General features: G+C 43.1%; 1 protein-coding gene across 3 annotated transcripts in view; it reads right to left on the bottom strand.

The window, feature by feature from the left end:
• THADA (THADA armadillo repeat containing) overlaps positions 1-25,071 on the bottom strand; it is a 779,727-nt gene that overhangs the window by 180,430 nt on the left and 574,226 nt on the right. For all 3 annotated transcript variants that reach the window (XM_040351533.1, XM_040351532.1, XM_040351531.1), the window contains exons 33-34: positions 24,815-24,939; positions 6,818-6,890 (exon numbers count right to left, since the gene is read on the bottom strand). In XM_040351533.1, the coding sequence (XP_040207467.1) occupies positions 6,818-6,890; positions 24,815-24,939 (198 nt within the window). The remainder of the gene's footprint in view (positions 1-6,817; positions 6,891-24,814; positions 24,940-25,071) is intronic.

Here is a 25,071-nt window from a genome sequence, read left to right on the forward strand (position 1 = left end):
CAAAGCGCCTCAGTGTGAAAGGGGTCTTATAGTTTAAAACTGGACGAGGGTGCGTGCCCCAACTCACCAAAGGTCATTGATATAAAATGTAACCTTTATTTCAGAAATCTAAAAGTACATAGTGGAACTTCGGATTATGAGCATAATCTGTTCCAGGAGAATGCTTGTAATTTACATGAGATTCAATTATTTGTATGGGACTATAGTGGTTATCTTGTATTTTCATTTTTTTATTCGGCCCCCTTGAACTTTGCGACCTTTTGCCACATTTCAGGCTTCAAACATAAAGATATAAAACTGTAATTTTTTTGAAGAATCAACAAGTGGGACACAATCATGAAGTGGAACGGAATTTATTGGAATATTTCAAACTTTTTTAACAAATAAAAAACTGAAAAATTGGGCGTGCAAAATTATTCAGCCCCTTTACTTTCAGTGCAGCAAACTCTCTCCAGAAGTTGAGTGAGGATCTCTGAATGATCCAATGTTGACCTAAATGACTAATGATGATAAATAGAATCCACCTGTGTGTCATCAAGTCTCGGTATAAATGCACCTGCACTGTGATAGTCTCAGAGGTCCGTTTAAAGCACAGAGAGCATCATGAAGAACAAGGAACACACCAGGCAGGTCCGAGATACTGTTGTGGAGAAGTTTAAAGCCGGATTTGGATACAAAAAGATTTCCCAAGCTTTAAACATCCCCAGGAGCACTGTGCAAGCGATTAATATTGAAATGGGAGTATCAGACCACTGCAAATCTACGAAGACCTGGCCGTCCCTTTAAACTTTCAGCTCATACAAGGAGAAGACTGATCAGAGATGCAGCCAAGAGGCCCATGATCACTCTGGATGAACTGCAGAGATCTACAGCTGAGGTGGGAGACTCTGTCCATAGGACAACAATCAGTTGTATACTGCACAAATCTGGCCTTTATGGAAGAGTGGCAAGAAGAAAGCCATTTCTTAAAGATATCCATAAAAAGTGTTGTTTAAAGTTTGCCACAAGCCACCTGGGAGACACAAAACCAAAATCAAACTTTTTGGCAACAATGCAAAACATTATGTTTGGCGTAAAAGCAACACAGCTCATCACCCTGAACACACCATACCCCCTTCAAACATGGTGGTGGCAGCATCATGGTTTGGGTCTGCTTTTTTTCAGCAGGGACAGGGAAGATGGTTAAAATTGATGGGAAGATGGATGGAGCCAAATACAGGACCATTCTGGAAGAAAACCTGATGGAGTCTGCAAAAGACCTGAGACTGGGACGGAGATTTGTCTTCCAACAAGACAATCATCCAAAACATAAAGCAAAATCTACAATGGAATGTTTCACAAATAAACATATCCAGGTGCTAGAATCGCCAAATCAAAGTCCAGACCTGAATCCAATCGAGACACTGTGGAAAGAACTGAAAACTGCTGTTCACAACTGAGCTTGAGCTGTTTTGCAAGGAGGAATGGGCAAAAATTGGCAAAAAAAAAAAAAAAATCTCTCGATGTGCAAAACTGATAGAGACATACCCCAAGCGACTTACAGCTGTAATCGCAGCAAAAGGTGGCGCTACAAAGTATTAACTTAAGGGGGCTGAATCATTTTGCACGCCCAATTTTTCAGTTTTTTATTTGTTAAAAAAGTTTGAAATATCCAATAAATTTCATTCCACTTCATGATTGTGTCCCACTTGTTGTTGATTCTTCAAAAAAATTACAGTTTTATATCTTTATGTTTGAAGCCTGAAATGTGGCAAAAGGTCGCAAAGTTCAAGGGTGCCGAATACTTTCGCAAGGCACTGTATGTGATGGGAAATGTTTGTGTTGTGTTTGTTCAAAGCCCTTCCACGTGCAAATTGCCTTCAAAAGCTGGATGGAGCAGCTGCCATTTTTGTTTAGTTTGCATATTATTTCTGCCAATGAGACCCTCTAGCATTCATCAATGGTTAAAGCTGACCATACACTAGTAGATTGTTGAATGAACGTTCGTATGAATATTTGTACTATGAAAATTCTTAGCACGTTCAATAACTTTATCAATGTAGTTTGAAAGTACATTTAAAATGTGTTTGCTTTTAACAATCACTAAAGCCAGCTATACATATAGTAGATAGAAATTATGCCGGTTCAGCAGGTTCCGGCCAATGTTCGATCCATGTAGGGGCAGGCATCAACCGATTGTCATCTGTATGATCGTCGCTCTGTTGGGTTTTTTCCCAATCAATCAGTGCCACAAATTAGTATACTGTGGCTACAGGGAAAGCTCCCCACTGTCAGAATACAAAATCTCAGCAGCAGTGGTGGACGGTGGTAAATCTTTTGGGGGGGCAGAAAACAGTACCCCCCCCCGGTTGGTCGGGTGGGTCTGGTGCACTTACCCCAACTATGGTGGGCAGTGCTTCTCCTGGGCTTCACCGGCGGCTTCCCTTGCTCGGTGGCGGCTTTACCTTCCCCTGCTCTCCACGGACTTCCACTTCCTCCCCCCTCTTCAGCGGCCAATTGACACTTTTCTCTTTTCGAATAATTGGAAAACGGGTCTCGGACCTGCTTCTGATTTGCCGGATTGAGGATCAGTGTTTCAATAGCGAATATTCATTTGCGGTTGTAACACCTGGGTGGGTACCTGGTGCAATGCTCTGTGCCAGGATCCCATCCTATGATCAAGTCTATTAGGGCCTCTGGCTCTAATCAGGCGCTTCAGAAAACCACCCCCGCTGCTGTAATTCACATGCCCAGCATCATGAAAGGGGCCGGATGCATGAATAAGGGGCGGCGGTGTCCTGTCAAAATAGAGGCTGTGGCTAGAGCATGGAGGTGGCGCTCTGGCGCCCCTAATGGACGGGCCCACCACTGCTCATTGGAAAGGATTCCCCCATCGACCTCAAATGTGTGGATGGCAGAATCAGGTCAACTTTTTCCGTTCAACCAGCTGCATCAAATTGAACAACAAATGTCAATTTGACCTCTCCAACCATTAGGGAAATAGAACGAATGTTCTTAAAACAAACGTTTTCAAACTAAACTCTACTAGTGAATGGCCAGCTTTAGGTCTCATTCACACTTGCGACTGCGATCATCCGTCTGTTTACTTCCAGGGCTGATCATCCACAGGTAATCGCTGCATGACATGCAAATGGCCACAAATGGCTGCTCAGCCCCCAACTGCTTTCAATGGTGATTTCTGCACCCAACTATTAGCAGAATATCCTGTAGGTGCTCGCTGTCAACCTTATTCAAATGTGTGAATGGGGCCCTAAACATTAGGACTTATATAAAAAAAGAAATAACAATAAAAAGCTATTGGCCTGTGATCTAGAATAGATGTACAGCACACTTGCTCACGCTCCATATAGACTTAATTGCAGCTCAGCCTTCCCACTGATGGCTAACCAATTCAGAAGTGTTGCAATCAGTGACGCAAATTAGAAGAGAAAAACTCAGAGAATGACTCACATCACCTTCACTTGTATGAACTTTAATGGATTTCCAGGAGGCCAACTTCACTGAAATCATAATTACAAGTAAATCAAGTGATTCAGTGAAACAAATAAGAACTGCAAAGAGAAAAGAACCTGAAACCAGACAGAAGATAAACACAATTCTGAAATGTTCATCAGGTGTCACAATGCCTGGGATCTCATGACTGTCTCCCTGGCTACATTCACACCCGAGTGTCACGTTTTTGAGTGTTATTTCGGGCAGTTTCTTGGGCGTTTGTATGTGCGATTGAGCATTTTTGAACAGCGTTTTTAAGTTTTGGTGATTTTTATTAATCACAAGAGAAGAAAATAATCATTTGTTGCTATGTTTTTCAGCTTTTTCATCCACTTTTATTATTTTATTACTTTTTTTTAAAGGGGTTAAAGGTTATGATTAGGGGTTAATTTATTTAATGTATTTACTTATGTATGTATGTATTACTGTAAGGCCTTATTTTTTATTGGGATTTTATGTGATAGACCAACACAAAGTGGCACATAATTGTGAAGTTGAAGGAAAACGATAAATGGTTTTCCAAATTTTTTACAAATATATCTGAAAAGTGTGGAGTGCATTTGTATTTAGCCCCCTTTACTCTGATACCCCTAACTAAAATCTAGTGGAACCAATTGCCTTCAGGAGTCACCTAATTAGTAAATAGAGACAGGCCAGGCAACGAGAGCATTAATCAGAGAAGCAGCGAAGAGGCCCATGATAACTGGAGGAGCTGCAGACATCTACAGCTCAGGTGGGAGACTGATTACTATTAGTCGTGTACTCCACAAATCTGACCTTTATGGAAGAGTGGCAAGAAGAAAGCCATTGTTGAAAGAAAGTCATAAGAAGTCCCATTTGCAGTTTGCAGTAAGCCATGTGGGGGACACATCAAACAGGTGGAAGAAGGTGCTATGATAAGATGAGACCAAAATTGAGTCTGCAAAAAAGACTTGAGACTGGGGCGGAGGTTCACCTTTCAGCAGGACAGCGGCCCTAAACATACAGCCAGAGCTACAATGAAATGGTTTAGATCAAAGCATATTCATGCGTTAGAATGGCCCAGTCAAAGTCCAGACCTAAATCCAAATGAGAATCTGTGGCAAGACTTGAAAATTGCTATTCAGACGCTCTCCATCCAATCTGACAGAGCTTGAGTCATTTTGCAAAGAAGAATGGGCAAAAATGTCCCTCTCTAGATGTGCAAAGCTGGTAGAGACATCCCCAAAAAGACTTACAGCTGTAATTGCAGTGAAAGGAGGTTTTACAAAGTATTGACTCAGGGGGGCTGAATACAAATGTACCCCACACTTTTCACATACAGTGCCTTGCGAAAGTATTCGGCCCCCTTGAACTTTGCGACCTTTTGCCACATTTCAGGCTTCAAACAAAGATATAAAACTGTAATTTTTTTTGAAGAATCAACAAGTGGGACACAATCATGAAGTGGAACAAAATTTATTGGATATTTCAAACTTTAACAAATACAAAACTGAAAAATTGGGCGTGCAAAATTATTCAGCCCCCTTAAGTTAATACTTTGTAGCGCCACCTTTTGCTGCGATTACAGCTGGGGTCTGTCTCTATCAGTTTTGCACATCGAGAGACTGAAATTTTTGCCCATTCCTCCTTGCAAAACAGCTCGAGCTCAGTGAGGTTGGATGGAGAGCGTTTGTGAACAGCAGTTTTCAGTTCTTTCCACAGATTCTCGATTGGATTCAGGTCTGGACTTTGACTTGGCCATTTTAACACCTGGATATGTTTATTTGTGAACCATTCCATTGTAGATTTTGCTTTATGTTTTGGATCATTGTCTTGTTGGAAGACAAATCTCCGTCCCAGTCTCAGGTCTTTTGCAGACTCCATCAGGTTTTCTTCCAGAATGGTCCTGTATTTGGCTCCATCCATCTTCCCATCAATTTTAACCATCTTCCCTGTCCCTGCTGAAGAAAAGCAGGCCCAAACCATGATGCTGCCACCACCATGTTTGACAGTGGGGATGGTGTGTTCAGGGTGATGAGCTGTGTTGCTTTTACACCAAACATAACGTTTTGCATTGTTGCCAAAAAGTTGGATTTTGGTTTCATCTGACCAGAGCACCTTCTTCCACATGTTTGGTGTGTCTCCCAGGTGGCTTGTGGCAAACTTTAAACGACACTTTTTATGGATATCTTTAAGAAATGGCTTTCTTCTTGCCACTCTTCCATAAAGGCCAGATTTGTGCAGTATACAACCGATTGTTGTCCTATGGACAGAGTCTCCCACCTCAGCTGTAGATCTCTGCAGTTCATCCAGAGTGATCATGGGCCTCTTGGCTGCATCTCTGATCAGTCTTCTCCTTGTATGAGCTGAAAGTTTAGAGGGACGGCCAGATCTTCGTAGATTTGCAGTGGTCCGATACTCCTTCCATTTCAATATTATCGCTTGCACAGTGCTCCTTGGGATGTTTAAAGCTTGGGAAATCTTTTTGTATCCAAATCCCGCTTCTCCACAACAGTATCTCGGACCTGCCTGGTGTGTTCCTTGTTCTTCATGATGCTCTCTGCGCTTTAAACGGACCTCTGAGACTATCGCAGTGCAGGTGCATTTATACGGAGACTTGATTACACACAGGTGGATTCTATTTATCATCATTAGTCATTTAGGTCAACATTGGATCATTCAGAGATCCTCACTGACCTTCTGGAGAGAGTTTGCTGCACTGAAAGTAAAGGGGCTGAATAATTTTGCACGCCCAATTTTTCAGTTTTTTATTTGTTAAAAAAACTTGAAATATCCAATAAATTTCGTTCCACTTCACGATTGTGTCCCACTTGTTGTTGATTCTTCAAAAACAATTACAGTTTTATATCTTTATGTTTGAAGCCTGAAATGTGGCAAAAGGTCGCAAAGTTCAAGTGGGCCGAATACTTTCGCAAGGCACTGTATGTATTTGTAAAAGAATGGTGGAAACCATTTATCATTTTCCTTCCACTTCACAATTATGTCGCACTTTGTGTTGGTCTATCACATAAAATCCCAATAAAATACATTTACGTTTTTGGTTGTAACATGACAAATTGTGGAAAATTTCAAAGGGTATGAATACTTTGTCAAGGCGCTGTATATGCTGTACATACATCTGTACATGAACAGTCCCCTGCCCTCAAGCTATTTGAGGGCAGGGACTGATGTGAATGTGCAATATATTTGTGAAGCACTGCATAAATTGACAGTGCTATATAAGTACCTGTAATAAATAAAATAACTAGTACATTGCTGGTAATGACAGCTTACAGTAGAGTGACACACAAATGGAAAACAAAGAACTTCCTGCCGTACAGCAATGTTCCAGGCTTTGCCTTACCTCCTTGTCCTTTCCAGCAAGACTGATGACCAATCGAGAGGAGAGTTTTAACGCTGAGCTCTGGATTTCCACACTGGAAAATACAAAGAAAAGAAAATTATGTATTTAAAGAAAAAAAAAAGTGTCAATTTTTTTCCAGAGCCTGAAGAATGTCAGAACCATAGATGGCCTCCTAACCAAGGAGCCAACGCATAGATTTTAGCTATAGTTGAATCACATTCTGGCTTCCTACATCTTTCCATAATTCTAATGGCAGAACATGGTTGCCAGAATTCGAAGATCTACCCAACTGTGCTACTAGATCGTATCAAACACCCCGATATTTAAAGGTTATCCATTATTTAAAGGTTATCTAAAACCAACCCCTTTTTTTTATAGCTAAACTTCAGGTTTACCTTCTTCTACAGTTGTATATGTTTACAAAATAGCACCTGCAAAGTGCCCTTAAAGAGCCTCTCCTTTCACTCCAATGTGAAAGCCCGAGGGAGCGGTGCGCTGGCAGGACACTAAAAAAAAGTTCTGCTAGCCGCATCTTTGAGGCACTGTATTAGCGGTGTATACCCAGCTCCTAATGCGTCCCTGCCTATTGAAATCAATGGGCAGCACAGCCGAAACAATGGCAAAGCACCGCTGTGGGCAGTTTTAACCCTTTTTTGTCCGAATAGCCGCACAAAAACTACAGTACGCCTCAGTGTGAAAACGGCCTTAGATTTACCTTCAGCTATGTAGTGCAAGGGCCTGTCTGCTTGGATGCAAAACATTTAAAGTGTTTTGGTTTGACCTAATATTATATGGTTTTGGAAGCTACAAGTAAGTAATTTCCTGGCTGGAGAATATCCAGGGTCATCTAGCTCTATCCTCCAAGCCGACATGTCCTATAAAGCATTTTCATATTTGCATAAACCCTCCCAAGGTCCAGTCCACTGCTTGCATTATCCATTTCAGGCATTTATATAGCGCAGACAATTTACGCAGCACTTTACATACATATTGTACATTCCTCTCAGCCCCTGGCCCTTAAGAAGTTTACAATCTAAGGTCCACGTTCATACATATATGTTCTAGGGTTAATTTAGACATGGTCCAATTAACCTACCAGCATTTCTTTGGCATGTAGGATGAAACCCGGAGTACCCGGAGGAAATCCACGCAGGCACAAGAACATGCCAACTCCAGGCAATCCTGTGGTTGGGATTTGAACCAACAATCCTAGTACTGCCATGCAGAAGTGTTAGCCACTCTGCTGCCCAAAAGGTTTACTGAGGCAGGGTACTATGGTGTTTTCAGAAGGCTATGTACAATACCATGGCCAGCCCTCCCACCAACTAAGATCTTTCTGCATTGTATGGACAAGCACAGAGACACAGTGTAGATATGTAATTAAAACAGAACAATTTGATTTAAAGTGCTAGTTCACTTGTACGAACCTTCTGCCAACAATATCCTCAAGCACTACAGTGTCCTCAGTACATTAACATTCAGTGATCCATTTTGTAAAAGGGAACGGTAAAACTTAATTCAATGGCTCACCCCCCAGCCAAGCGGATGTCCTTTAGGAAGAGACCAGGCTCTGCTGCTGCCCAAATCGTGAGTACCAGCTGCCCCTCCCTGTCCGACTACCTCAGCTCTGTTCCATGGTCCCTCTGATCATTCAAAGATGTCCAGGGTCCCCTCTGACACTGTCCTCTGCCCTCTACTCCTTCTCTGATCCTGTGCAGGAACCCTCTTGCTGTACCCCTCACTCCATACTGATCTACGGTAATCATTTTTCACTAGTCACATGACACTTAAAATACCGTAGGTATTGGTAATAGGTATGGGTGATTACTGTATTGGTACTCAAACTCGGTCTTACAAAAAAAAAAATGGTATCAGTGCATCCCCAATTTAAACTCAAGTTTACCTGTTTTCCAACTACATTTACTATGGTCACAGCTTCAGTAACAACATAAATAATTATGAAAAATAGCTTTTACAAAAGGTTAGCTCCAAGTGGAGAGTTCTCAGAGAGAATCTGTAAGGTTAAGGGCCTCCTGCCTGTATTTATTTGGTCAGCATATACAGCAAACAGAAAAGGATTCCCCCACAGGGGTAGAAAACATAGTCCCAAAGTAAAAGTCCATCAACACAAATATAAGCCCCTTGACCTCACTGGGTCTGCTCCAGTCCTGCAGGCATGTTGCCTCACAGCCTGCTTGACTCCTTTCTCACCAACACCCTGATTAACCCAGGGAACACCAATTATACCCCAGGTGGGGAGCAAGGTGTGACCAGTGCTTATCCCCTAACGTCCTGCTATAGACCTCGCTGCCACCCATTCACCTCATGAACCATAAAATTCTGTGGCAGATACACACCATCTACCACTGACAGGGACGGTCTATCACACAGTCTAAAAGAAGAGAAAAATACAGCCGGTAACTGTGCTTTTGCATATTAGAAGCATATGATAAAGATACCCCCTGGCACAACTCCAGGGCATAACCCATTCTGCCTCTGAGCCAAATTTCATAATAGTAAAGCATGCAGACAAGAGGGAAATTCAGTCTACATCCTCCACCATCCCAACAGCAAGAGAGGCGGAACATTTATTGGTATCGTAGCTTTATAGACAGAGTGACATAAGCAATCATCAGTCGTATGGGTACATCTGATTGGTTCATCAACATATAGTCTTCTCTTGTAACATGTCCCTCTTGCCACGAGGTCTTTCACTCAGACGCCATATTTGCTTCTTCAGTGGAGGGGGCAGGAGGGGTCTGGAGACATCTGTTTTTACTTAATCACTCCTGAAGGGTTTTAACTCTATAATGACTTTACTCTGTCATAACTCTCATTCAAGGAAAATAACACTATTTTAATACACCCACACACACATATGTAGCGCTACCCCCCGGAGGAGCCGCTGATCAGATTTGGGATCGGCGTATTTAAGTTACCTCTGTGATGTGTCATGGGGTGATGATGGTGAGGAGAGCAGTAATAGAATGTCCAGACCGGTGGTTGACGTTTTCAATGCTTTATTTCCTGGTCAAACACGACCAACATGTCAACTTGAGGTAGACAGGATAGGTTGGTGAAAGAAGAACTTCACAGAATCAGGCTATGGATAGAGAAAGCAGTCCTGCCTTCAACAATTGTATTCATCTCGTCGCCACTCCAGCCGGAGTGGGTAAAGTGCCCCCTGGACAGATCTCTCTCACAGGTCTGGCAGCCAGAGCGCCACTTAGAACTTCTGGGGAGGAACAAGTCTCTGCCACAGACTTGGCTCTATTTAAATTGGGATGTTAAGATGAGACCTCTGCCAAAGGCCTAGTGCTAGAAAGTTTGAATGGTAGAGCGAATCCTCCCAGTATGTCTTTTTGGGGTCACCGACTGACAGCCTGTATGCAACCTGTCAGTGTCCGGTCACCCAGATCCCTGATGGTTTGTTCAAGTCCTATTGGATCAGCTGCCTCCGGGTTTTCCTCAGACCGATCCCCCACTGAACAGCACCCAGCTTGGGATCTTCTCAATGAAGATGGGAACCCAGTAAGTCACTGGGGTCCCCTGGCAGCATCAGTTGCTCCGGGCCAAGAGAGCCCAGAGTCAGGAACTCCATGTAGCACGCGACCCCGGCCTGGTAGGCCATATTGGTGGGGCCAGTGATGTGCGCGCACTCTAAAGGTGGAACCCGTAAAGAGCCCCGAACAAAGGCCTCCGCCACAGAAATACTCCCCCCAAGCATGCCCCGCGAGGGAAAAACTCCTCCAATTGGCTGCCGGGAAGAAGCAGCTCCGCCTGGACCCCTCTGGCGCCACCTGCCGTCCAGAGATGAGACTGCATCTCTGGAGTACAGACTGACCCACAGGACAATCCAGATTTGGAGACAGCCAAATTTAACAAATCAATGAATGCAGCGCCTGTACTGAAAAGTATATATATATATATATATATATATATATATACACACACACACACACACACACATACATATATATATATATCAAGAAATAAAAGGAATAAAACAATATAAGAAAAGAAAGCAATATTTGAGTGGTTAGGAGAAAAATAACAAAAAAAAACTATTCATTTTATTAACTCCATCACACATAGACCACCAAAAAACATACATTGGTTTTCAGCTTCTGAAATTTGGCTTGCTTTTTTGGCACCCAAAATTAAATTCAATTTTTTTTCCCCCATGTTATATTAATATCACATCCAAAAAATGAAAACCACCCAAAAACAGATTGTTAACCTCAACCCAACCCATAAACAATGCAAAACCTCAACCAAACCACTAAACGTAACACTTACCCTGAACCTGACGTCTAACACTAACCTTAAACTCAGGCGAAATGTATACTGTAATTGCAGTTAAAACAATATTATCACATTGTTAAATGCTATCCGAGAAATACTGAAGGCACCAAGTATCTGAGCTTCAGACCCCTGTGCCAAAATACAATTATCCACAACTAAAATAGTCTAGGATTCATTATCTGCTTGGTCTTCATTTCAGACTGTAGTGAGCAGGCCAGACTTTTCAGTCTCCTTTTACAGATCTCTGCCTGCAGTTAGCAATATGTCCAGAATGTTATCATCAAATGGCAACACTGAAGCAGAGTGATTATATTAAGATGTTAGCGGCAAAGAACCCCGTAATCCATATTGGACGGCAACACCTGAATACACCAACGGTGTAGACAGTTATTTTTTTCGTATCAGTCACTCATTCATTAGGCTTCGTGTTTTTATGCATATAGAATAAGCTATTCCTGTCTGGCTCTGCCAGGGCTTATATATGACCCATAGTGTGTACAAGACGGTTAGGTCAATATCCTGTACAACAAGGGGATATAAAGAAAGCTGCCAATGTAAAGAATACCGTCATAGACTATGAACAGGCTTTAAGTAATGTTCCTTGAAGTAACAGACCATTGGATGTAGCAAGCTGCAGTTCATTTTCTATGTGCCCTGCTCAGTCTGGTCTCGAAACTAGCAAATTAAATGGAAGGAAGAGACTCTAGTGGTGTAACTGGAAAGTCAGAATATAATCACAATGCACATTTTGAACCTAGAATTTGTTTGCTGCTTAGTATTATTATTATTATTAGACAGGATTTATATAGCGCCAACAGTTTGCGCAGCGCTTTACATCAGGGAAGACAGTACAGTCACAATACAAATCAATACAGGAGGGATCAGAGGGCCCTGCTCGTTAGAGCTTACAATCTAGAAGGGAGGGTCAAGTGGAACAAAGGGGAGTTAGCTGTGGGGGATGATCAGATGGACTCAAATGAAAATACAGTTAGGTGTGAGAAGGGTAGGCTTCTCTGAAGAGGAGGGTTTTCAGGGATCCTCTAAAAGCTGATAGAGAAGGAGATAGATGGATAGATTGGGCTAAGGAGTTCCATAGGCTTGGAGAGGCTCTAGAAAAGTCCTGGAGACGAGCATGGGAGCAGGTGATGAGAGAGCTAGAGAGTAGGAGGTCTTGAGAAGAACGAAGAGAACGTACAGGTTGGTATTTATAAACTAGGTCATTGATGTAGCTGGGGGCAGAGTTGTGGATGGCTTTGTAGGTAATTGTTAGTATTTTGAATTTAATTTGTTGGGCGAGCGGAAGCCAGTGGAGGGATTGACAGAGGGGAGTAGCAGAGACCGAGCGGTTGGTTAGATGGATGAGTCTGGCAGCAGCATTCATGATGGACTGCATAGAGTATGCAGAGGTAAGCCAATGAGTAGGGAGTTGCAGTAATCGAGGCGAGAGATGACCAGGGAGTGAATTAAGAGCTTTGTGGTGTCATTGGTTAGAAAGGGGCGTATTTTGGAGATGTTGCGAAGGTTGAGGCGGCAAGATTTGGACAGTGATTGAAAGTGAGGCTTAAAGGAGAGTTCAGAGTCAAGGACTACTCCTAGGACCTTGACATGTGGGGATGGGCTGATAGTTGTGCCATTAATTTTGACAGAGTATCACTGTATCATTGACTAGCATAATGTACTGACTTTGGAGGCCACTATATGCTTAGAGGTTAAGTGATCAAATTGTCAGGTAAGTGAATTCAGGACTGTTCTCAGGCTGAAAGGTCCCTAACAACAAGCTTGTCAATTTGATCACTTAACCTCTAAGCATATAGTGGCCTCCAACATCGGTACATTATGCTAGTAAGAACAGCAGAAGGAGCCATAAGCACAAATGAAAGAGATGCTCTGTAAAGTGGGGTTGCAATCACCAGAGGTATACTTAAGACAGGATATCTCAACCAGGATTCCATTGAACCCCAATGTTCCTCCGGAGGTTGCTATGGATTTCTTACAGAGGAGTTCCGGTTTCCTGTGGAAATACAAGTCAGCAGCTACAAAAAACTGTAGCTGCTGACTCTTAAAAAACAGCCAATCACCTGTCCCATGATCCAGCATTGTGCTTACCCCTGTCGGTTTCACCCACTGTCGCCAGCAAGCAAGTTGACTATGGGCATCCTCTTGTGACAGCCGGTGCCCACTGTGCTTGCGCGAGCAGCGTAGCGCATCGTGAATGGTGGATGCAGTCTTCTGGGACCTGGCATGTGTCCCAGAAAAATGCAGGTGGAGCAGGGAAAGGTGCAAAAGCGGGAGCAGGTACCTATCAAAACCAGGGAAACTAGGAAACTAACCTCCCCCAGTTTCTCAAAAGTGCCCAGTCTTCAAGAGGAGCAGGAGACGATTGCTTAAAGTGGAACTTCCATTTTTGGGGAAGTTTCGTTTTAAGCAAATTTTGCCTCTCAGATAAGTTCCCATTGGCAGTACTGATCTATTTAGCTATCTGTAAGTGAGTAATTCTTCCCAATGACCACAGGTGCAATGAGCATTCTTCTCACTGGCCATCATACTAATGTACCAGGAGTTGCAGATATGGTAAACTTTAGCAGTTGCCTAAGAATGGTTAATTATTTCAAGTGTTCCACTGTGTTCAAAATGTTGAGAAAGGCTGCACTAAGATGACAAGATCCAAATACTCCACTATAAGCACTGATCCCCAAGTAACCACCGATCACAGAAGCTGGTTCCCTGTAGTGGTCGGCCACTAACAGAGTTTTTTCATAAGCTCCAGAAAGAAAAGATCTCTATTGATCTCTCCAACGATCAGACCACGCCATGCAGTATATGTTTCCTGGGAAGCACAGTTTACAAATTAAATGGTCTGCATACTCATGTATGTGGTAGTTGTCCTTATTTGTAAAAAATGTGGGTGGTAAGATAAAATTCTAGAAACTGGAAACTGTTCTATAGATTTGGTACCAATAGCCTTGGAGAAGCACATTTAGGCACTTAAAAAAGACAGCTGGATTATTATCCGTTTTACTTTGTACGGACAGTAACTGCTGACATGTGTAGAACTTTTTTTGGACTCTGTTGGGATTCAGGCATCTTAGGGAAAGGAACCATGAGGCCCCGTACACACGACCGAGTTTCTCGGCAGAATTCAACCAGAAACTCGATCGGAGCTGTATTCTGCCGAGAAACCCGGCCGTGTGTACACTTTCGGCCGAGGAAACCGACGAGAATCTCATCGAGCCAAATAGAGAACATGTTCTCTATTTCCTCGTTGTTCAATGAGGAAATTTGGCTCGCCGAGATCCTCGGCGGCTTCACAAGAAACTCGACGAGCAAAACGATGTGTTTTGCTCGTCGAGTTTCTCGGAAGTGTGTACGGGGCCTAAGAATACCATACAATATAAGCCCTTGCCGACTGTGATTTTCACTCCTTCCTCTATAAGACTGATGAGTGACAGGTGTGATTTTGATCAATAAATCCACATTATTAGGATTGACTGAAATCCAAAATGGAAAATAATTCTCAAAATGATATTGTGGAAGATTGCTTCAGGGATGCATGGAAGCCCTATGAAGGGTGCTATATTCTACAGGTCCAGTGTGTTCATTTTGTACCTTGCTTAATGCTCTGTACATTATCAACTTGGTAGTACAACTCCTTTTGTATTGTTGGAAAACATCTTCACATGATCTGCTGCTCCCCTTTAAAAACTCAAAGAGGCTTCATTTGACATGACTTCAATAGTCTTACTGCTGATCTTTTCACAACCAGCAAGTGTAAAAATTACATTCAAGGCCATTTTTATTGCCTTAAAAGCCTTTAACACCTCATTGCCTTGCTTGAACAAGGGAAACTTACAGTGCTGAGAACATAACAGGCTATAACTCTGAATGGCTTTGCCCATTGATAGGGCTCTGCAGACAGATGGCTGCCATGACAGCAGGTGCTTACAGTGGTGGCAATAAAGCAGACACTGCCTAATAAACACATCTACAGTCTGCTGGAAACTACAGTATACAACCTGTGCATGTCCGGTGATCCATGAGAAATCCTTAGTCAACCAAGGAAATTTCCGTCACCCTAGCTGGATGTACAGTATATATATGTTAAGCTGTTCCCAATATACTTGTAGAATAATAAACTGCTGTTCTTTGGGAAAAACTGGTCATGAGAAGGAAACCATTCTGAAAGAAAGATTCATGCAAAACAAATTTGTATAGTGCTGCACAATTTTTTGGCACTATAAAAATCAACAATTGCCCAGGAAATAGTCACTTCAAAAATAAGATTGATGCAATTCGGGATGAGCTTGTCACTTTATGGATATCTCCCCCACCGAACATTCAATACTTCCCTCTTTTATCCAGTTACCATAGAAGATTTTGCTAAGCTTTTTTCTAATGCCTACTTAAACACCTGCCCCCTGGACCCTTTTTCCCTCGCAACTACTTTGGTCATCCTCTTGCTCAATCCTACACCTTCTAACTCACATTTTCAATCTCTCCCTGTCTACTGTGGCCTGCGACCGGTTACAAAATCACTTAAGTGGCCTATGCTCTTCAAAAGGTTGAACACCCCTGGCTTAGGGAGACAGGTGGAAATACCAGAGTGCAAACTGGCTACGCAATAGCATTGCGAGATGCGTTGACCTCACTTCTGCCCGGATGCCACGCCGCAGCTCTATCCCCCATAGTGTCAGCGAACAATAGGAAGAGGCACAGGACAGCGTGTCTTTGCATGACCGCTACAGCGGGTAATTCCCAGGCCTGGGACCCACAACTTATACCGGACCTGCATGGCTTTATACTGTTTACATGCACCAGGAGAGACACTGGCTATAGCATAATTCAGCGGCTACTATCCGGAATTTCAGGATGTCTTTCCGCAATATCAAAATAGGAGGTCTGTATCTAAATGGAAACTCTATACCCACAGGAGTGGTAACGTATTGCTCCATTAATACAGTGATGCTCTCCATTTATCTGCATGCATATCTATAGCCGAGGCATAAGGACTCTGGTGCTATTTTGCAACTGTGTTGAAGGTGCAGTCTTGGACTTTTTGGAGGGAGTGTTTCATGGACTATAGGATCCTCACATCTTGTATAATTTCCAAATTCCACCTATCCAATCAGCATTTAGCTACCATCATTGCCCTCCCTCAATTCCCGTTCCCTTCCCTAGAGCCTCCAGGGGGGTTTGGCCCGGGTCCGCTTATCATACAATGTGTCTGTCATCCCAGGATCTTCCGGGAAGAGCTGACCCATCCCGAATTACCTGGTGTCCAGAATTGTTTTTGTTATAATTGTTACATGTTTTTATGTCATGCATGTCCTTTTTAGGTGTGTGAAGTAATTGGTCTGTCTGGATTGACCATCCAGACCATGAATTTTTAGTTCCATAACTATATGTTCACCAACCATGTTTATTATAACCAATAAAGTGTTTTACATTTTTTGATATACAATTTATACTGGTATTCTATAAGCTCCCCTTCTTTTTTTCCTACCCCGTTGGAATACTTTTTCTATATGCAGTTTGGGGCTGGATAACAGTTATTATTTTGACATCCACATGGTTTATTACAAGCCTTGTCTTTGCAACTTTATGCAGAGTGCAAACTGATCTACCCTTGAATTGTCGAAAAACTCCATTTAGTGAGCCGCCACGGTGGAGGAGCATGGGGAACAATGGAGGAGCATGGGGAACAATACAGTTTAAGGGAAAGAGACATTTTCGAACTCATGTTTGAGAGTTGTAAATCTGCAGTAAGGAACTTCTGACAGACAAAACAGCACAGTGCCACTAAAAATAACCTGCCATGCTTTACGTGTCCATCTTACTAAGACAACATTTCTGTATGTTGATTTTTAACTATGGGTTCATGTTAACCACTTGCCGACCGCAATAAGTATATGTATGTTGAGGTCTGCTAGTGGTTTACTGGGATTATGGCTGAAGATATCAGCCATAACCCCGGTACCATTTTTTTCAGCAGACGGCCGGCTTCAGGGTCGGTTCCAAAGCTTGCCAGTGTTTCTTGTTGTTTCCGCCGGTTTGCCTGAGAAACGATCCAACAGTGTAGCCGGCTACTCCCATAGGCGATCAAAGAGTTTTATGGCCTTTTAAGACTGAAGCAACATCATCACATCACTTCTGATCCAGTTTGGAAGAAAAAAATAAATAAAGCGTAATATATAAAAAAACAAAATGTTTTTCTTGATCTTTTGCTTTTAAAAAGGTAAAGAAGAGATTTGGAGTCTTTTTGACCACAGATCTCTCCATAAAGAGGACTTCTCATTTTTATTTCTATTACAAGGGATGTTTACATTCCTTGTAATAGGAATAAAAGTGATGAGAAAAAAAACGGACAGCGTAAAAATTAAGTACAATAAATAATAATACAGAAAAATTTAAAGCACCCCCATCCCTCCATGCTTGCGCGCAAAAGTGAAAGCATAAATGAGTCGTGCATGCATATGTAGACGGTATTCAAAGCACACATAAGGTATCGCTGCAAACTTTAGAGCGAGAGCACCAGACCTCCTCTATAACTCTAAACAGGTAATCTGTAAAGGCATTTAAAGTCTCACCTATGGAGATTTTTAAGTACCGTAGCTTGTCGCCATTCCACGAGCGTGCACAATTGTAAAGCGTGAAATGTTAGGTATCTATTTACTCGGCAAAACATTTTACAAAAAATTGGGGTAACTATTGCCTTAATTTCTTTTTAATTCATTAAAGTGCGCAGATACCGATCACCATTTTATTCACTAGGGCAGTGATGGTGAACCTTGGCACCCCAGATGTTTTGGAACTACATTTCCCATGATGCTCAACTACACTGCAGAGTGCAAGAGCATCGTGGAAAATGTAGTTCCAAAACATCTGGGGTGCCAAGGTTCGCCATCACTGCCCAACGGTCACTGTTAAAAAAAATGTATAATAAGGGGGGATTATAAGTAATTTTCTAGCAAAAAATACTGATTTAAAATTGAAAACAAAAAGGGCCAGGCAAAGCCTGGTTGGCAAGTGGTTAAAACAAACTGTCTATTTTTGTTTTGTGCACCTTTAAAGCATAATAGGAGTTCTCTCAGTGATTTTGCATGAGCGGGCCTGGAAGCAGAGCTGTGCAACTCCATTCTCTATTTTCAAAGGCAATTAGCTATTTTAATCACAGCACCAGCAAAGCTGAAAGGCACTAAATGTCTGCCAGGGGAGTATTTACAGCTGGCTGCGCTGTCTGGTGTTTCTCCATGTCCACCAGGGTTGTCTAATAAATTGAATTGTGGGGAGATAAGAGCAGGTTTTGTTTATCTTCCAATAGGCTTCAGCAGCCGGAATTAAAATGTAAAGAAAACATCTGACTTTTCAACCTGATCTCCTAAAGCCTAAATTTATCAACATTTTTTTTTGTTTTGGATGGAGTGGGTAAGAGTTACAATTTCAGTTCAAGTTTTTGATTTCTATGATGCCATATTGGAGGAATACCCGCTGAAGCTATTGTAGTTGTGCAACTGCTGTGTGTACAGGATCAGGGTGAGTCTTAAAGGATAAATTCACCTTTTGGAGCATGTTACATGTTCTACCCGTATTTAGGGTGGAACATATTCCAGCAGCTGCAGCCTTTCCCAGTCTCCCTGAGACAGCAAGCAGAGGACCAAACCCCCTCCCCCATCACTATTTGAAAATTAGGCGGCTGTGCAGGGTCCGGCCACGCCATACAGTTTCCTGTGAATGCACAAACTACAAGTACCATCAGCCATTGGGCCGACGGCTTGTAGTTCTGAATGGACTGCGAGGTCACTGATGGCCAACCTCATAGCCATTGGGCTGACAACTTGTAGTTCAGAATGGACTGCGAGGTTGCTGATGGCCAACCTCATAGTTCATTTACAAGCCCTACAGCCCGTGCCGTTCCTCCAGTGAGCGTGCCATTACCAGCGGCTCCCATGCACATGCACGGGAGTGACACCATCGCAGCTCCGGCCAATCACAGTACCAGAGCCGCGATACCCGGATGGAACCCCTGGAATAGATGTCGCCGGCCGGAGGGGGAGATGAGGACGGCTGCAGGGGTTTCGATCTAAGGTAAGTAGGGATGCACCAATGCCATTTTTTTTTATCACAGAGTACGAGTACTGAAACTTTTTTTCAGGTACTCGCCGATATCCATTGTCTAGGAAGAGGGGTGGTTTGGGAGGTGGCAGGGGGTTGTTGTTCAGGAGTTGGGTGATGGCAGGGTGGAAGAGATGGGTTAAGTGAGGGCAAGGTAGTTGAGAGTGGGGTGAAATAGGGATTGCGGGGTGGGAGCGTTGGGATGGAAAAGGCTGTTATTGCTGGGGGGAAGAGGATAGGTATAGGAGAGTTATTGGGAGACATGGGGCAGAGGTGACAGCTGGTGGAGGGAAGGAGGAGGCAACAGGCAGAAGTGACTGCACGCATGGTATAGGGAGACAGCCAGAGACTGCAGGCATGGTACAGGGAGACAGCCAAAGACTGCAGGCATGGTACAGGGAGACAGCTAGAGACTGCAGGCATGGTACAGGGAGACAGCCAGAGACTGCAGGCATGGTACAGGGAGACAGCCAGAGACTGCAGGCATGGTACAGGGAGAGGGACTGAGACTTTTTTCTTGGGAGAGTGTGCTTGTGATGAGCACAGGGCCAATCAGTACTGTCCAGACAGAGGGTCAGGGGTCTTTCGATCTTATAGGACGGTCAGAAATCTCCTCCTACAAGCTTTAACCTGTGCTTGGCTGGACACTGATAGAAGTCACAAGACTGCTTTAACTGCTGATGAGAAAGGGTATTTAGTTGTTTACAGTGGCGCCCGTCCATAGGGACGCATGGGCGCCGCCCCCCCTCCCACAGTCACAAAAAAATAAAAAAAAATAATAAAAAAAACGGGCCGTTTAAGAACTTTTATTCTGCTAAAATGTCATTTTGACATTTTAGCCGCAGTTCTGGCGGCCGTCTATAGAGGGCGCTGCAGCGCCACCCCCTCTCGCAAATAACACACATTCGTGCATAAATGCACAAATGTATGTTATTGTTGGTTGCCAGCGCTGCCTGGTCTATTCAGATAACCGGATGCGGGACGCCGGTTACCCGAATAGCGGCAGCTGGTTGGCTGAGGGGAACTGCCTATCAAAGCCAGCGGCTCTGATAGGCTTTTCTCCGGCTCTCAGCTGTCTATACTCTGAGCGCAGGCAATCTGCGCTCATTGTATAAGACAAACGGCCGTTTCAGCCAATCAGGTTCCCGGATTCTGGTTATCAGGAACCTGATTGGCTGAAGCTTCACCACAGCGGCAGAAGACATCGAGGGAGCACATGGAATCCTCAGGTAAGTGCTTTTTACAGGGAAAGGGGCACAGTGACATCATGGGGCACAGTGGTGACAAAGGGCACAGAGGTCACAATTGGCACAGTGGCATCATGGGGCACAGTGGTGACAAAGGGCACAGAGGTCACAATTGGCACAGTGGCATCATGGGGCACAGTGGTGACAAAGGGCACAGAGGTGACAATGGGCACAGTGGCATCATGGGGCACAGTGGTGACAATGGGCACAGTGGCATCATGGGGCACAGTGGCATCATGGGGCACAGTGGTGACAATGGGCACAGTGGCATCATGGGGCACAGTGGTGACAATTAAAGGGCACAGTGGTGACAATTGGCACAGTGGCAACAGTTGAGGGGCACAGTGGCTGCGTTTGATGGCATGGCACAGTGGTGACAATTGATGGCACAGTGACTGCGTTTGATGGTATGGCACAGTGGTGACAATTGATGGCACAGTGGCTGCGTTTGATGGCATGGCACAGTGGTGACAATTGATGGCACAGTTGCTGTGTTGCATGGCACAGTGGTGACAATTGATGGCACAGTGGCTGCGTTTGATGGCATGGCACAGTGGTGACAATTGATGGCACAGTGGCTGCGTTTGATGGCATGGCACAGTGGTGACAATTGATGGCACAGTGGCTGCGTTTGATGGCATGGCACAGTGGTGACAATTGATGGCACAGTGGCTGCGTTTGATGGCATGGCACAGTGGTGACAATTGATGGCACAGTGGCTGCATTTGGTGGCATGGCACAGTGGCTGCGTTTGATGGCACAGTGGCTGCATGTGATGGGCACAGTGAGGCTGCAATTTTTTTTTTTTTTCGTTTGCGCCCCCCCAAAAATTTTGAGCACCAGCCGCCACTGGTTGTTTATATTTACTAAAACTATTGCATTTCCATGTTCTGTGTACTGTGGGAAACCAGATATAGTGAATGCAGGCTCCTGGGTTTAGTAACACTTTACGTATGAGTGGTCTTAGCGACAAGATTTGTCTAAAGACTCACCCTGTTCATTTAACATCTGGTTACTTCCCTTCTAGATTGTAAGCGCTAATGAGCAGGGCCCTCTGATCCCTCCTGTATTGAATTGTATTGTGACTGTACTGTTTTCCCTCATGTAAAGCGCTGCACAAACTGTTGGCGCTATATAAATCCTGTATGATAATAAATAACAACAACAGGACTTGGAGGTCAATTTCATACACAAATGCAATCATTTCAGTAGTTGCATAGACTCTCTTCACCAATCTGGTCACATTTCAATGTGCCGTATGCAGATGCAACATCCTATTCAATGCAGAGAATCACTTTCACAATATAAGACACCAATACAGCCCTTACAGAACTTTATATGAACATTTATCACATTAAAGATTATCTGAAATGTACTTCAACATCCTTCCAAGTATTCCTTACAGTCTATCAGCAGTACCTTTGGATATCACTTTTGGTTAACGAATATTTCCGCCTGGTGTCTATAATCTGTATTGCTGTATAGACACATACTCTAAATACCTTTCTGTACATTGAGCAATATGCTCTTATGAGAAGCCTATCTTATAAACTGAGACCTTGTTTGGAGTTATTATATTTGAAACGTGACAATTCTTAGGAATTCAAGCATCTAGTTGGGTTGCTAGCCCTTGGACAGCACTGAAGGATGCAATCCTGGAGAGTCTTCTCGATATAACTTCACGGATTACTGGTATGTGCCCCAATGTTTGAAGTACTTCTTAGTTGGGATCAACCGATAGTTTTTTCTGTGCCAATATGATACCGATATTTTGGCAACCTCTCAGGCCTATAGCTGATATTCTGTACAATTAAAAAAAAAATACACTTTTTTTTAATTACTGTTATTGCTGTCACAAGGAATGTAAACATCCCTTGTGACAGTAATAGGCAGTGACAGGTACTCTTTATGGAGGGATCGAAGGTCTATAAGACCCCAAACCCCTCCTCTGCACTTGAAAATATTCACGTCAAGATTGGCGTTTTTGAACACTTTCTCTTTTTTAAAACTGGCGCCTTTAAGATGCCAGTAATCAGAGAAGTGATGTCACAACATCACTTCCGGATTACTACATCCGAGACCCCAATGAAGCATCAGCTTTGTTTGGGTCTTCGCTGGCTGGCGGACGTGTCGGCTGGTAGCGGGAGGGGGGAATAAATGTCCCCTCCCGCTGTTTGTAATAACAGTCGAGCAGCTGCTGAGCCGTATCGGTTGTTATTACAATAAAGCCGACCGTCTGCTCTAAAGAATGGTACCCGGGTGATGTCTGCAGCTGAAGGCAGCACCCAGGTAAAACCCCTTGAAGCAATATTGGTAATATCTGTCTAGTTTGCAACCGATACCGATTTTTCAGAAAATGCTGATATCGGCCTGCAATAATAGGCCTTACCGATAATTGGTCGATCCCTACTCCTTAGTGCTCCTTATTACACCAAGCAATGTGCTCCTATGAGGTGTTTATGATAAACATCATATCAAACTGAATGATTGCTTCTTGAATGGTTTTTGAATGCGAAAGTATTACAAACACTGCTGTTTGGAGTACATTAAAGCATTCATTGAAACACAAAGCAAGAGGCTAGGGAGGAACGTTCACTCCATGAAAAAGCCCCAAGGGCCAGATAAAGACAAGCAAAGGGCCACATCCGGCCCCTGGGCCATAGTTTAGAAAGTGTTTGGTTTATTGAATGCATTAACACACATAAATAACAATATCTCTTCTTCTCTGCTCAAATACAACACAACACCCTTCTTACTCGGTTCTCAGGAATGCACTTTGCCAGTAATCCAACCACCAGCACAAAAGGAATAAGCTGATTGGACTGTAGGATTTTCTCCGAGATGACCTTTTGTTTCAATAGACGTTTAACGAATGAACGAATCATGTCGAATTCGTTATTTTTGCTTTAACTTCTTTCAAATTAGTTGAAATTCGTTATGCATCCAAATGTCCAAAAGATGCAAAATTTGGCCGGATTTCGATTAGTTACAAAACAAATTGCACATGTCTATCGTCCACACAGCATGATTTAAAACAGGTGGAACAGAACATTACGGGTCACCATCTGCAGATCGGCATACCACGTGATCCGCAGAGCTGCGCTGCTGCCTCGGCCATAGGAAAGGCCACGGCTTCGGCCTAGATCCCGGAGCGGCGGCCATCTAGGTCCACCTGGCGGCGGGCCTAGGTGAGCCTAGAGCGGCGCGCTTACGTCATCACCCGGCCTCAACTGTACGTGTTTGGCCGGCTTCTCTGGTAAGACTAAGCAAGCACTAATCTTCCTATACAGTGATGGGGGAGATGTCTGTGGATTACAGTGGGGAGATGTCTGTTGGTTACAGTGGGAGAGATGGCTGTGGATTACAGTGGGGGAGATGGCTGTGGATATTACAGTGGGGGAGATGTCTGTGGATATTACAGTGGGGGAGATGTGTGTGGATATTACAGTGGGGGAGATGTGTGTGGATATTACAGTGGGGGAGATGTGTGTGGATATTACAGTGGGGGAGATGTGTGTGGATATTACAGTGGGGGAGATGTGTGTGGATATTACAGTGGGGGAGATGTCTGTGGATATTACAGTGGGGGAGATGTCTGTGGATATTACAGTGGGGACTATATATGGTGGTGATGCGAAAAATGTATGTGCGTTATAATAAATTGAAATTAGTTGATTTACCGATTAAAAAAAAACGATTAATCGAACACAACATTTTTATCAGTAACAGCCCTAAGATTTTTACATTGCAGAGAATGAAACTGAAAGTTTGAAAATATCAGAGCACTAGAAGTCCAAACAAGGTCCTGCTATAAGAGGCTATTTTTATAGCAGAAACTTGTTTGGACTTCTAGTGCTTTGATATTTTCAAACTTTCAGTTTTGTCGTGTTTATTATTTTCATCAATGTAAAAATCTATTTATCCAATTATCCTACATTTTTTGTCTTTCCTTGTAGACTGTAATACTACATTGAATATTTACCCCTGAAGAAGCCAATACCTTGGTGAAACATGTTGGGAGAACTTGTTATAAAATCGAATTCAGTGTATTATTTTGTGTATTGATCAATATTAGCACTATATCAACTTGTACTGAATATATTTTGTCTTCTTTTAAATTGAATCAAATCCTCGTGTTTGGACTTGTTAGGCACTGCCCATAATCCCTCCATTTCCTTTTCCCTACCTTCATTACTTTAGATAAAAAAGACCACCAAGAAATTGCTACACTACAGTGATGAGAATGTATATTGTGACACCATTATACAATATTTGTTATGTCTAATAGCTGTAGTCAAACATCAAATGAAAGGACAGCAGAACGGTCAGTACACACCTGTGGCTTGTAGTGGATACAAGATTTATAATCCTCCTTAGCAAGTCTTTGGGCTCCGTTTGAAAATTCTGTTTTGCCATCAAAAGAACCTTTTCAACATTCATCTCATGAAGGATTCTCATCACCTGACAAGCAAATGGGAAAACGTTCTTGTGAAAAATCAAGCAAAAAGCGATTCATGTTAAATATTTGATTGTTGCATATATTATCCAGGCCTCCTCTCAACAGGAAAATTACATAAATGGTGCTTAAGCTCG

This window comes from Rana temporaria, chromosome 4 (genome assembly GCF_905171775.1).
Source record: "Rana temporaria chromosome 4, aRanTem1.1, whole genome shotgun sequence".
Taxonomy (NCBI): domain Eukaryota; kingdom Metazoa; phylum Chordata; class Amphibia; order Anura; family Ranidae; genus Rana; species Rana temporaria.